Source organism: Eleginops maclovinus, chromosome 13 (assembly GCF_036324505.1).
Source record: "Eleginops maclovinus isolate JMC-PN-2008 ecotype Puerto Natales chromosome 13, JC_Emac_rtc_rv5, whole genome shotgun sequence".
Classification (NCBI taxonomy): Eukaryota; Metazoa; Chordata; class Actinopteri; order Perciformes; family Eleginopidae; genus Eleginops; species Eleginops maclovinus.
In genome coordinates, this window is record NC_086361.1 from 4845808 (window position 1) to 4859563 (window position 13756).

Consider the following 13756-nt stretch of genomic DNA (forward strand, 5'->3'; position numbering starts at 1 on the left):
TTATCCTAAAATATTATGTATTCCTATTTGTTTCACCTTAAAATACATTTAAAAGTATTTTGATGTCAATTGCCAATAAGGATGTCAGTTTATTTTACTTTGTAAAACCGGGACCGGAGCGCTTGTTGATGTTCAGGGATTAGAAAGTTAGCCAAATGCCGCTCTCGCATAGTTAAGTCTGTTTCATAATTGCATGTGTTTCCTCACTATATTTGAAAAGAGTAGGTTAGCTACGTGAGCTAGCTAGCTTACAGCAGATCCACAATTATATTGGAAGGCATCATGAGATCACATTGTTAAAGTAAGCCAATAAAACTTACATTTGAGCTAGGTTTCCTGTGGCAGTTAACTTTAAAATCCCCGAATGTCAGCAAGTGCCCCGGTCCCAGCTGGAGGCGTTTTGTTAATGCAGCGCTTTTAGTAGTTTTGCATATGTTTCGTGAAGTTGGTGACGATGTTCCTTCATTTGCATGTGTTTTGAGTGCGTGTCTCTTAATGGAAGTGTTTTGGGCGGTTGTATCGCGTTTGCACCATAAAAAAGTAGAAAGAATCTATGATTGTTAAATACTTTTAGTTGTGTAAAAATGATGGTATTTGCCTCTGAAATGTAGTGCAAAAGTATAAGTTCAAAGTAGCATTAAATAGAAATACTCAATCAAAATACAAGTATGTCAAAATAGTTGTTAAGTAGGGTACTTTAGTAATTGAAAAGTTACATTCTACGACTGACACTCGCAGTATTTATAGAATTCTGTCCTGCTTTTTCCAGGTTCCTGTTTCATCAGAACGGATCAGCTCGACGGAGAAACGGACTGGAAGCTGAAGGTCGCCGTGGGCTGCACACAGCGGCTCCCAGCAGTGGGGGTGAGGATACATTACGATGTAGTGTATCTCTGGTAACAGACAAACGGATTGAGCATGAGTGAATGAGTGTTGTGTTATCACTAAAAGCATTGCTCATCAGACGAAGTTGTGATGGAAACCTAATCACTGATGACGGACAGCGGGAACATGGTGAACCTGACGGCCGCTTCCTTTAACTGCAGATACTCAACACTTAAGATTTAAGCTCAGTCGATTGTTGCCACTTAGTGTGATCAGAGAATTAAAGTTGCAGCAATTCATCTGATGATTGAGCCGTGGCATCCATATTGGGTTTCAAGAGACGCAAAGATAGCAAGTGCTGTCTTCACTTTAGCCTCTATACGACCTTCTTCTTACAAGGGTATCCATCAAATTGTCAGGATTTGTTTGAGCCTGTCGTACTAACTCTGTGCTATTTTGTGATTGTTTTCACAGAGAAAGTTGATCTTAATTTCTTTATGTAAACACTATTGAGTATGGTCATGCAGTGTGTACAGTAAAGCAGTATTACTTTGAAGTGTCCTGAAAGCAAGGTGGTCAATTTAAGATCAAATAAATTATGATTTCTTTTCGGTTAAGTTTCAAAGACACCAACAACTTCAGAGTACTGTCAACATTAAGTGGTGGAAAAGAAGTATATGTAAAATATATTCACATTACTGTAAAAAACAACGTGTCAAATTTAGGTAGTGGAGTAAAAGTGCAATCTCTCAGAAAGTGATGATACTTAAGTAGAGTTATACTTAAATACAGTACTTGGTTTCACTTAGTTACATCACTGGCCTTATGTGTTATTACTCCCCTGTGTCAGCTCTATATGATTCAATAACTCCCGTTTGTTCAGCAGCCATACTGATCTCTGAGTCTCTGAGCTTTTCTCTGTGAAGTGCTGGAGCAACACTACTCTCCGTTGGGGCCTCAGTAAAATAATCTTCCCTGCTCCTCTCTAACCGCTCTGCCCGTGTTCTCAGCAGGAGAACACTATCTGAGCACGACTGAGGCCGCCTGGCCGCTTCAGAGGCTGCCTGCCTGAATTATTTAATATTTACAATCAATTTTGTTCCACTTGAGGCTAAAAAAAGAGGCGGTGTTAGGTGCTATCCAGGCCAAAGGCTGCAGTCTCACTTGTTAGGAGGACTTAGAGAAACAGATGATTGAACATTTAGGATTCAGTGTTTCTGATTGTCTTTCTTAAGGTTATTTTTCTTTTCTTTCAACTGCTTCAACATACAGTATCTCACAAAGCTGATTACACTCCTCACATTTTTGTAAATATGTTATTGTATCTTTTCATGGGACAACACTGAAGATATGTCACTTTGATACAATGTAAAGTAGTCAGTGTACAGCTTGTAAAACAGTGTACATATGCTGTGTCCTCAAAATAACTCAACACACAGCCATTAATGTCTAAACCACTGGCAACAAAAGTGAGTACACCCCTAAGTGAAAATGGCCAAATTGTGCCCAATAAGCCATTTTCCCTCCCCGGTGTCATGTGACTCGTTAGTGTTACAAGGTCTCAGGTGTGAATGGGGAGCAGGTGTGTTAACGCTCTCACACTCTCTCATACTGTCCACTGGAAGTTCAACATGGCACCTCATGGCAAAGAACTCTGAGGATCTGAAAAATAAAAAGATGGCTTAGGCTATAAGAAGATTACCAACACCCTGAAACTGAGCTGCAGCACGGTGGCCAAGACCATACAGCAGTTTAACAGAACAGGCCTCGCCATGGTCCACCAAAGAAGTTGAGTGCACGTGCTCAGCGTCATATCCAGAGGTTGTCTCTTGAAAATAGACGTATGACTGCTGCCAGCATTGCTGCAGAGGTTAAAGGGGTGGGGGGTCAGTCTGTCAGTGCTCAGACCATACGCCGCACACTGTATCAAATTGGTCTGCATGGCTGTCGTCCCAGAAAGAAGCCTCTTCTAAAAATGATGCACAAGAAAGCCCGCAAACAGTTTGCTGAAGACAAGCAGACTAAGGACATGGATTACTGGAACCATGTCCTGTGGTCTGATGAAACCAAGATAAACTTGTTTGGTTCAGATGGTGTCAATCGTGTGTGGTGGCGACCAGGTGAGGAGTATGAAGACAAATGTGTCTTGCCTAAAGTCAAGCATGGTGGTGGGAGTGTCATGGTTTGGGGCTGCATGAGTGCTGCCGGCTGTGGGGAGCTACAGTTCATTGAGGGAACCATGAATGCCAACATGTACTGTGACATACTGAAGCAGAGCATGATCCCCTCCCTTCAGAAACTGTGCCGCAACATGATAAGGACCCCAAACACACCTCCAATATGACCTCTGCCTTGCTAAAGAAACTGAGGGTAAAGGTGATGGACTGGCCAAGCATGTCTCCAGACCTAAACCCTATTGAGCATCTGTGGGGCATCCTCTAACGGAAGGTGGAGGAGCGCAAGGTCTCTAACATCCACCAGCTCCATGATGTCGTCATGGAGGAGTGGAAGAGGATTCCAGTGGCAACCTGTGAAGCTCTATGCCCAAGAGAGTTAAGGCAGTTCTGGAAAATAATGGTGGCCACACAAAATATTGACAGTTTGGGCACAATTTGGCCATTTTCACTTAGGGGTGTACTCACTTTTGTTGCCAGCGGTTTAGACATTAATGGCTGTGTGTTGAGTTATCTTGAGGACCCAGCAAATTTACACTGTTATACAAGCTGTACACTGACTACTTTACATTGTATCAGAGGGACATATCTTCAGTGTTGTCCCATGAAAAGATACAATAACATATTTACAAAAATGTGAGGGGTGTACTCACTTTTGTGAGATACTGTATTTATATCATTTATGTATGGTTGAATCCTAATATTAAAACCCATAATAAGAAAAATATAGGATTTGAACAGACACTCAACTTAAGTGAATTAAAACTGTTATTAATTAAGTACAGACTGCAAACATTAAACCTTATTACTTTTCTTGTACTTATCTTTATATCAATATTATTTATTATATCCTAAAGTGGTTCAAATGTCACAAAACTTTTTGATTGATTGTTTGATTAATAGTTGCAAAGGTTATTCACAGCACCCAGTATTTTCTCATACTGCCCAGTTGGCCGGCTCGGTTGTGATTTGTCAACCGCTTAGAAATGTCCGTAGCCTATTGCGTACAATGCGTTGGAGCGCCAGCCAATAGAAGCACAAGCTTTACGTTGTGATGTGACTATGTTATAGAAGTAAACAAAGGAGTCCAATGGAGTCATTTCGGGCAGGGGGCGAGTGTGTGGGAGAGAAACTCCCTCTGGAGGGAACTTTGGGATTTTAGCCTTTTGAAGACCATTTACATGCACAAAAACCTATAGAACACACAGGAAAGGGAAACCCTATACAGCATAATAGGACTCTTTAATGTAGACTATACGACTGTGCTTGAGTTTTATTTTTATAAATGAATACTAAATCCTTTCCCTCCCCCTCCTTGTCTCAGGATCTCTTCTCCATCAGCGCCTTCGTCTACGCCCAGAAGCCTCAGCTGGACATCCACAGCTTCGAGGGGAACTTCACAAGGGTACAGTACCTCGTTGACATTTTTATAACCTGTTAAACACATGCAGAGTTTTTCCTATAGAAACTGGATTGACATGGAAGATGTGTATCACTGCAGTGTGTTGACAAGCGGCAACAATGGGAGCTTGTGTGTCCATCTGGGCCCTGTTGTTATCTCCAGCAGGCGTACCTCTTACATCACAGGCAGCTTCTCGCGGCTCCAGCTCCATCCATCCTGCTTGTTGCTCAGTGATTTTCTTTTTTTCTTCTTCTGTTTTTTTTATTTTTTTTATTAATAGCAGATTAGCGCAGCCCCCACAGAGAGTAGAGCTCCGGTACAAAGGCAGGCTTTGTGGTCCTTCTTCACTCTTGGCCACACACCAGGCTTAGTGAGGGAGCACTTCCTCCGCTCATTCATCCTCCGCGGCCTTCCTTTGCATAGCGTGTGCTTTTAGTCCTGGCAGGATGGGAAAAAAATGGGTTCCCACAGATCCGCAGCAAATGAACTTACCTATTTATGAGGGGTTTTCCTCTTTTTTTTTCTCTCCTCGAGACGGATATGGTGGCTTTGTTTCTGCGGTCTTTTATTGAGACCCTGTGCAGTTATGAACACCAATGTCAGAGCGGTCAAGCACTCTGAAACCTGCCATTTATTTTTCATGCCCTTCTTCCCATGTTTGGGTTGGATTGACAGGATGTGGGTGCTTAGGTATCATAATTATCATATCAGGCAGGCAATTTGAGCCGAAACTGGAGCCTTGACTCTGCACTCCTGACTCAAGCCATTTTCGTTTTTATTAAGAGAGATGGGTAAAAGCAGGGACGGGGGAGGGTGAAACAAGAGGCTCTCCTGGGGCTTATTTATCACTGAAATCTCATCTACGTGCACTCTCTATACTGTTTTAAAAAGGAGCCTCTATCGCTATGCCAAATCTAGTGAAAGTATTGATAAAGGGACCACTGTATTGCCTGGTCTGCACTACTGTGTCAGGTGCTTGTGAAAATTAATGGCACAGCAGAGCCCGGTCATTCTGCTCAGGATGTATGCACTCTTACTGAGCTTGTTTTCCTCAATTCGGTAGAGCTGACATTTTATTTCTTTCAGGCAGTTTTGTTGAAGTGATTTGCCCAAAAAAGACAATAGAATGTCAAAAGAAAAATCGTTTTATTGAGCAATTTTCAGCTTAATGCAAAATGTATACCTATAAACATTTCAATATGTTACTCATCCACTTTAACATATAAATCTAGCTAGCGGTGAAGAAAATGTAAGTCAATAAATTATTGCCTAATATTTTTGAGGCAGGTCAATCTCTAATAACGTTCCTGAATTTAAAAAGAAACGCATATAAAAAATCTTGTATTAGGCGTCAGAATAAAATTCAAACAAAAAATGTTATTTTCTGCCCGACTAAAGTGATTCATTAAGGGACCTTTCAGAGTTAAAACCTACACACACACTGTCATTTTTTAACCAACCTATTAACATATTTTGAGCACTGACAAAAAACACTTTTTTTGAACTACACTGCTCAGGAATCATTGTTTGTTAGGAGGTTAAACCGACATACAGTGCCCACACGGTCTCACAGCTTACCTGCTTCACTTAAAAAAAACACAACCTTACAGTATTCTTTCAAGCTTAAACACAAATACACATAATTACAACACAATTGTATTTCCGTCTTATGTTTTCTGCAGGAAAACGTAGACCCTCAGATCCATGAGAGTCTGAGCATTGAGAACACTCTGTGGGCCAGCACCGTCGTCGCTTCTGGTGAGTAAATGACATCCATTTAAATCTGTTTTCATCTTCTGATGAAATATAATATCATTCCGGATGATGCATTGCAGACACAGACATTGTTACAGAGTTCCTGGCAACCAATACTCTGAGTGTCCATGTTGAGTTTAATGTATGGTCCTCTGCCCATTGAAAATGAACTATTGGTAGTCTAATTTGAAAACCTTATACATACAAATTCTGTGTCCCTCAGTTCAAAAGTATTTTTTTGATCTGCCTGTTTTTGTGAGCAATTTTCTTTTACACATTAAAGAAAATCTGTAAGAAATTCAACCTGATAAAAACCAGAAGAAATTAAGAGACCACTGCAGCATTATCAGTTTCTCTGGTTTTACCATTTATAAGTACGTCTTTGCTGAAGTTGTCTCTTAATTTTTTCCGGGGCTGTATATCGGGGCTGTATATCTATCTATATATATATATATATATAGATAGATATGAACTTTAAATTGTTGACAGATCAAACTCCTTAACGTCCCAGCAGCCTGTTCTGCTTCTTCAGTTGTGCACACACATTCATGTCATTCTAGGACCCACTATTACCACACTACCATGACCAATGAAAACACCTCAATGGCCCTGATTCAAGCCCAAACATGGACCCTTGTTCAATCCAACATCCCTACACCCGCGAAGGTGGCACACTGGAAATACCTAAATATAAGTAAATGTCTTTGTATCGGTATATGTATATCTGCTGTCTGCATTTCTTGGTAGGTGCTTGCTGTGATTGCTTTTTGTCTATTTATGTGGGCTACAATATTTTCTGTACATTTGTGAAAACACGCTGCTACCTAAAGGGGTTTATTCAAACATATTTCCTATAACACAGCAGGATAAAGCTGGATCACAAGAGAAACATTTATATTCCCGTTAATGAAACCCTACGCAACATTTGAATAAAACACTTTCACAAATACCAATCCCTGCTTCATGGCACTAAACCATGAAAGATTTGACACTGCTGTGCTCCTGTTTGAAGAACTCTGAGAACAGTTGAGGTAATCCTCCTTCACTCCAACTTAGCGATTCCCCACAGAAACGCTCGTGTCAGTTGAGAGTGTTTGTGACGCTCGCAGCGACGGCCACACCATTGATCTGCGGTGTTGCTCTCCCCTCTGGCCTGACCTTGACCAGAAGAACAAACACCACAGACACACAGACACACACAGACACACACAGACACACAGACACACACACACACACACACACACACACACACACACACACACACACACACACACACACACACACACACACACACACAATTAGCTTGACTTAAAACCCCTTACATCATCTCTGCTCGGGAAAGTCATTCTCCCTCACAAGCCTCTCCTTGACGGACACTTCCTTTGCCTTTAGTAGCATTCTGAGCAGTTGAATATCCCTTTTCCACTGAAAATCTGTTTGGTTCTCGCTCTGTGCTGGTGCTTGTTTAGTTTTCAATATGTTCTGCGTGAGAACGTGTTTCGCTTTCCATCGCCAAATGCCCAAATGGTGCAAAGTCATGACATTTTCTCGACAACAGACACTAGTAACAGTAGTAACTCACTGTCCGACTGTCACACAAGTAACGTCACCTGATGCACATTTCCCAACCGTATAAGTGAATGCTTTCTCGTTTGAATTGACACTGTTTGACATTAAAGTTTCTCTGGTAATAGATGGGTGATGTTAGCATAGCAACCGAAGCTAATCTGACTATCTTGACTGTTTGTTGCCATCACATTTTGGCATAAGCCGTTTCCTGCTGGTACATTTTACCGTAATATTTTTCATCATGAATTTACTTGTAATAGTCGGACATGCTAGATGCTATAACAAAAATAGCTGGAAAATGTGTGCCACTCTGGTCCTGGAACCGGGACAAGGGGTAGAAGTGGCCCCAGGATCAGCGTGCATTCCCTCCCATGCAGGCCCCCAGTCCAGCTGTGACAAGAGAATTAGTCGTTCGCATATTCAAATTGAAGCCCCTCTGCATGCTGAGTCACAAACCATTTGTCACATATTTCTGAAAGTCATCAATTCATCACCTTTCTTCCCCAATCTTCTTCTTCACTTCACTTTCCTTGTTCTGTTTTTCGCCCATTTTTTACTTTCTTGCCATTTTTATAGTTCGGGGATGTGAGGCTTTGCGCCCCCATTAAGCTCATTTAATATTAATGACTCATTAATCCTCCGTAATAAGGCCACCGTAATGAATTGGCAAATAAAGATGGCAGAGTATTGATCAGCTTTTATGAGCTTCCATAGGGTGGCCGAGGCCCTCAGAGTCGAAGCGTATTAAAGTCCTGTCTGTTGCCGTGAGTGGCAATGAGACAAAACTGCCTGGGCTCAGCCTTATTGTGTTTCCTCTCATGCAGTTCATCTTACTTGTGTGTGTGTGTGTGTGTGTGTGTGTGTGTGTGTGTGTGTGTGTGTGTGTGTGATGGCGGGGGTGGGGTGCAGTTAATGAGCAGCATTACTTTCCTTGTCTCTCTCCTTGGCAGGCACGGTGATAGGGGTGGTGATCTACACAGGCAAAGAGACCAGAAGCGTACTGAACACATCCTCTGCCAAGAACAAGGTGAATACTTTTTCTGCTTCTGCAAGAACAAACGGCAAGTTATGATTTGTTTTGAGAGTTTGTGGTTCCACATGCCTTTAATGAAAGGATCATTTCAACATACATTCATGTTATAGGAAGGATAAACGTCATGATGGTATACTATGATCATTTGCCTTTTTCTCCTTATGTGCCTTCTTATTTCTTGACATATCAATTCACTTGGTAAGTGTATAAAATGTCAAAAAAAAGCTAAATATGACACCTGTTTACTTTCACATAACACAAAAAAAACTAAAACAAATCGTCACGGCTGGAATTAGAAATATTTGTTTAAAAAAAGAAATGAGCAAAACAGTTGGCAGTTAGCTTTCTGAATATTAACTAATAATTTGGACTATATTTCAATCAAATTTATTACAGAACTAAATGCACCTTTTTTATTATTTATTTTCTGCATAGATTTGTACCGAACTAATTGGGATTTTTTTTTTCAGGGATATCTTGGTTTGACATGCATTTCATAAATAAGAAAGAAAAACCTGTATATATTTTAATATACAGCTCTGGAAAAAATTAAGAGACCACTCCAAATGTTTCTTAAATCTTTATCTCTACATGTATGGCAGCCATTCCAGTGTCTGTTGAATTCCAGCAAAAATTGTCAGTAGTTTATAGAATACAATAAATGTTTTAACTCAAAGACATGTCTATAAATAATAGAACAAGAGAAACTGATAATGCAGAAGTGGTCTCTGAATTTTTTATATATATATAATACACATTATATATATATATTTTTGTTATCTATTTATTCAATAAGCAATATTCCATCCACATTATAGTATTTCATTATTGTTATTATCTTATATATTACATATACAGTCTACAGTGTATCATGTCATTTGCAACTTTTCTTGCAGCATTCCCATTTCTACTTCTTGCACTAATTGTATTGTTTTATATAATTATATAATATGTTGCATTGTTGGAGGAGCCTGGGATTTAAGATGCTCATTTAAAAACTACACTTTAGCTACTGTGCATATGACAATAAAGCCTTTAAATCTTTGAATCTTAAGCCAGTATAAACATAAATGTTTAGTAAAAGCTGCAGAGGGTGAAACACCCAAAGTAACATCTGCTCCAAGTCCCCCTCCATGCCATTGTCTTCCCCCTGCCTGTAATCACTAATCAATCACTGTGGCGAGGTGCTTTTTTAACCTTGACTTTCTAGATAAAGTTGGACCTGTCAATGCAAAAGGTCAGCGCCGGTTGCTAATTAACCAAAAGGGAAATTAACTAACCGAGGATTTAAATGACATTTCCAGCCGAAAGTTAATCCCGCAGAATCCCCATCGAGTGTTTTGTCCCCAGATTGAGGAGACTAATGAAAATCTGATTCTAAATATAAGATTTTACCTGGAAGATAGGGGAGCTACATAGACACGGGTCAACTGATAGAGGCGGTGTTTTTGCTACATGACTTTTACACACAAAGTTACAAATGTCTGCACCACTAAAGCTCTACGTGACACAACACAGCCCCTTCCTACTGCGGCACAGTTTTGACACCGGTGTCTTTTATTAGGAACGCTGATGTGGCTGGTCGAACGGCGCGTGGGGGGGCCTCTGTTTTGTGTAAGCTCGACAGTTGAGAGGAATTCAATATTTCAAGGAGATGATGTCAGAAGTGCCAATATGGAGACTGGAGATTGGGGGAGAAAGTCGATACAGTGTGGCTAAAGTCTCAAGAACGTTTTGGCCTCATATAATCTGTTGTGACAGCGGCCGGGGACAATGCCTGCACTTGATCAATCTGACAGCACGTCAGACATAGATTCACTCTTTGTTTCAGGATTGTTAGACAGACCTCTGTCTGAGTAAAGAGGCAGAACAATGTCATTTGACAAGAGGCTGCTGCTCAATAAAGATTGTTAGTTTGAAGTACATATGCAGCTCTCAATACTCTTCTACTCTTCACATGTCTCTCAAACTCTTTGAAAAAGTTGTTTATTAAGAACCTACTTCAAGAATCAATTTCACTTTATGTTTTCTTGATTCCCTGGATCAGCACCTCCAAATCTGAGGCCATTGTTTCCCAGCAGGAAACCAATGGACTGTCCACTCCAAGTAGAGAATGAGTTCTTACCCAAGTGGAGCTATTCAAGTATCTCGGGGTGTTGTTCTTGAGTGAAGGGACAATGGAGCCCGAGATGGGCCTGAGAATCAGAGCAGCGTATTGCAGTTGCTTTACCGCACCGTTGTGATGAAGAGGGAGCTGAGCCAGAAGGCAAAGCTCTCAATCTACAGGTCCACCTTTATTTTTACTCTCAGCTATGGTCATGAAAGATTAGTCATAAACAAATGAACGAGATTGCGAACCAGTTTTTCAGTTAGCCGGTATTTACCGGACTATGACCGGAAAGATCTTTAGAAGGCCGGCAAATTCAAATCTTCCAATCATATTGTCTTGGAACCCATCGGAACGGCACTTCAGGAAAAACAATATTCACAGTTTGCGTTTGGGGCCGTACACATGCCACCTTTTGCATACTCAAATCCAGTATTGTGGATTAATTCCCCTTTTGCGCAGTGCGACCTGGCTGCAACGGTTGTGCCCAGAGTAAAAAGTAGTTACACTTTTCTCCGCAGAGACAGAACACACATCTCAGCAAAGACAATTTACGAAAACACTGTCTCGAATACAATCGGCCGAAATGGGTTTCCTCCGGTTGGTGGGTGGCAAGTTCAGTCATCCGACAGGGACTCAGGGTAGAGCTGCTGCTCCTTCGCACTGAAAACAGCCACCTGGTCGCTTCCTTAGCGATGTTTTCCAGGCTACTCCAGCTGGGAGGAGTCGGAAGGGCAGACCCAGGACCAGGTGGAGGAATTCCATCCCCACGCTGGCCTGGGAGCGCCTCTGAATCCCCCAATCAGAGCTGGTTGATGTGACCAGGGAAAGGGAAGTTTGGGGCCCTCTGCTGGAACTGCTACCTCCGCGACCCGACTCTGGATAAGCGGTTGACAAGGGATGGATGATTCACCGGTGTCTCAAGCACCTAAACAAAGTGCTACTCACTCACTGAACTCCTGAAATCTTTGCTTTTTACTCAATGAATATTCATGTCCATCAGATTTCACACACATAAATACAAGCCACACAGGCAGACTGAGTCTTTCCTTTCACTTTTAATGGCTCGTAGATGAATAGGGTAAAATATGCACTTTTTTTTTTTAAATTCATTGATAGCATCTTTAGGTTGAGGTAATTGAGTCCTTCCACCACCCCCCCTGACTGAATGAATAATGACTTCATCTGATCCCCGGCAAGGCTCGGAAAAATTTAGACCCGCCATTGTTCGAGCAGAAGGCGATCCTTTGCTTTTCAGGCGTGCTCTCTGTCTTAATTTTTCTTCATTTTAATCCACCCAAACCCCCTATTTTTCTCAATAGCTCAACCATGAACCATGTAGTGAAGCAGCGGGGTGGGGAGATACCCACCCACTTGCTCCCGTTACCCTTCCCTTTTTTTTTTGCTACTGGGAGTTTAACAGCGACGGATAAATCAGTCACACTGGTCCCCCGGCTCTCGCAGTCCTCAGGGGAATGGGCTCGGTGGGGGTTTGGGCAGCGGAGGAATTCTGCTGCTTTTTTATACGCACTTGCCCCCTCCCCTTCTTTTCAGAGCAGTTCCTTTTATTTGAGGGAGGAGAGATGTTATGTTCTGCTGTTTTTGTAAGCGTGGTGCGTCAGAAGAAAGCCCTCTGTGTACAGGGCTTTGCTGCGAGCGCTGCCAGAAAGGGGAAGGGCACTGCTTTATTTGACATCTTTTTCCCACATGCTCCATTGGCTGGGAGATACACTCGAAAAATAAAAGACAATTCTGACCCCCCTTTTTTGTGTTTTTTTTTCTTTCTTCCTTACATAAAGCCAATCTCAATATGGGAACTTTATTTTTGAGGCCTTTTGACCTTCTGTTGCATTCAAGGACAATACTTCAGCGTGGTAATAAAGCAGCTACAAACCAAACGTATTTATGTCGTACACATGGTTTGCATGATAAAAGCCTGCAGCTAAGAGTGTTTTTCATTGGCTTTGTTGTTGCTCTCTGTCTGGCATATTGTAAGGCTTTTGGGAGCAGATGGGAGTGTCACAACTTCAAAAAATAAATAAATAAATACCGTGTGTACTCCCGAAATCTGTGAATCCCATTGAAGGAAAAACCCCACAATGGACTGTAGAATCAAAACCTAATACACACGATGTATCTTTATGAGTAATGCCGTGCTAATGGGAAATGAGTTGGACAATGATGAAGAAGTATGTCTGACCTCTGACCTCTTCTCTCTATAGGTGGGCTTACTGGATCTGGAGCTGAACCGCCTCACCAAGGCTCTGTTCCTGGCCCAGGTGGTCCTGTCTGTTGTCATGGTAGCAGTACAAGGGTTTGTGGGTCCTTGGTTCCGCAACCTTTTCCGATTCGTCGTGCTTTTCTCCTACATCATCCCCATCAGGTACTTTGAATTCCATTGTTTGCTCTTTTGATATTTTATGACGTATGTACAAAGAAAAAACCAAATATTCGATTGCTGCTTTGAATACCAAGCTTCCCGTTTCCTTTTGCAACATTTTTTTTATAACATACAATATCATTGATTAAGTTTGTGTTGCAGTTTTATTATTATTAGTTCTGTGATAGATAACAGCTTAATTTTTGGTAGTTTGCGTGTAAATCTGGACATGGGGAAGTCAGCCTACGGCTGGATGATCATGAAAGACGAAAACATCCCTGGCACTGTAGTGAGAACCAGCACCATCCCAGAAGAACTGGGACGGCTGGTCTATCTGCTGACAGACAAAACAGGTAGGTGTACATACACACTGAAGATTACATTCACATTCCACAGTACTTGAGTTAAAGAAATTATAGGCCCAACTCGTTTTGCCATTCTGCTTGATAGCAAAATGATGGTGGAATCATCTCATCAATAAAGATCTGACTTTAGAGGAGGTGCTGCAGGA

General features: G+C 41.5%; 1 protein-coding gene across 1 annotated transcript in view; it reads left to right on the top strand.

The window, feature by feature from the left end:
- atp9b (ATPase phospholipid transporting 9B) overlaps window positions 1–13756 on the top strand; it is a 47599-nt gene that overhangs the window by 14118 nt on the left and 19725 nt on the right. Inside the window, exons 8-13 of the mRNA XM_063899429.1 lie at window positions 770–864; window positions 4324–4404; window positions 6084–6159; window positions 8676–8752; window positions 13088–13248; window positions 13456–13598. Of these exons, the coding sequence (XP_063755499.1) occupies window positions 770–864; window positions 4324–4404; window positions 6084–6159; window positions 8676–8752; window positions 13088–13248; window positions 13456–13598 (633 nt within the window). The remainder of the gene's footprint in view (window positions 1–769; window positions 865–4323; window positions 4405–6083; window positions 6160–8675; window positions 8753–13087; window positions 13249–13455; window positions 13599–13756) is intronic.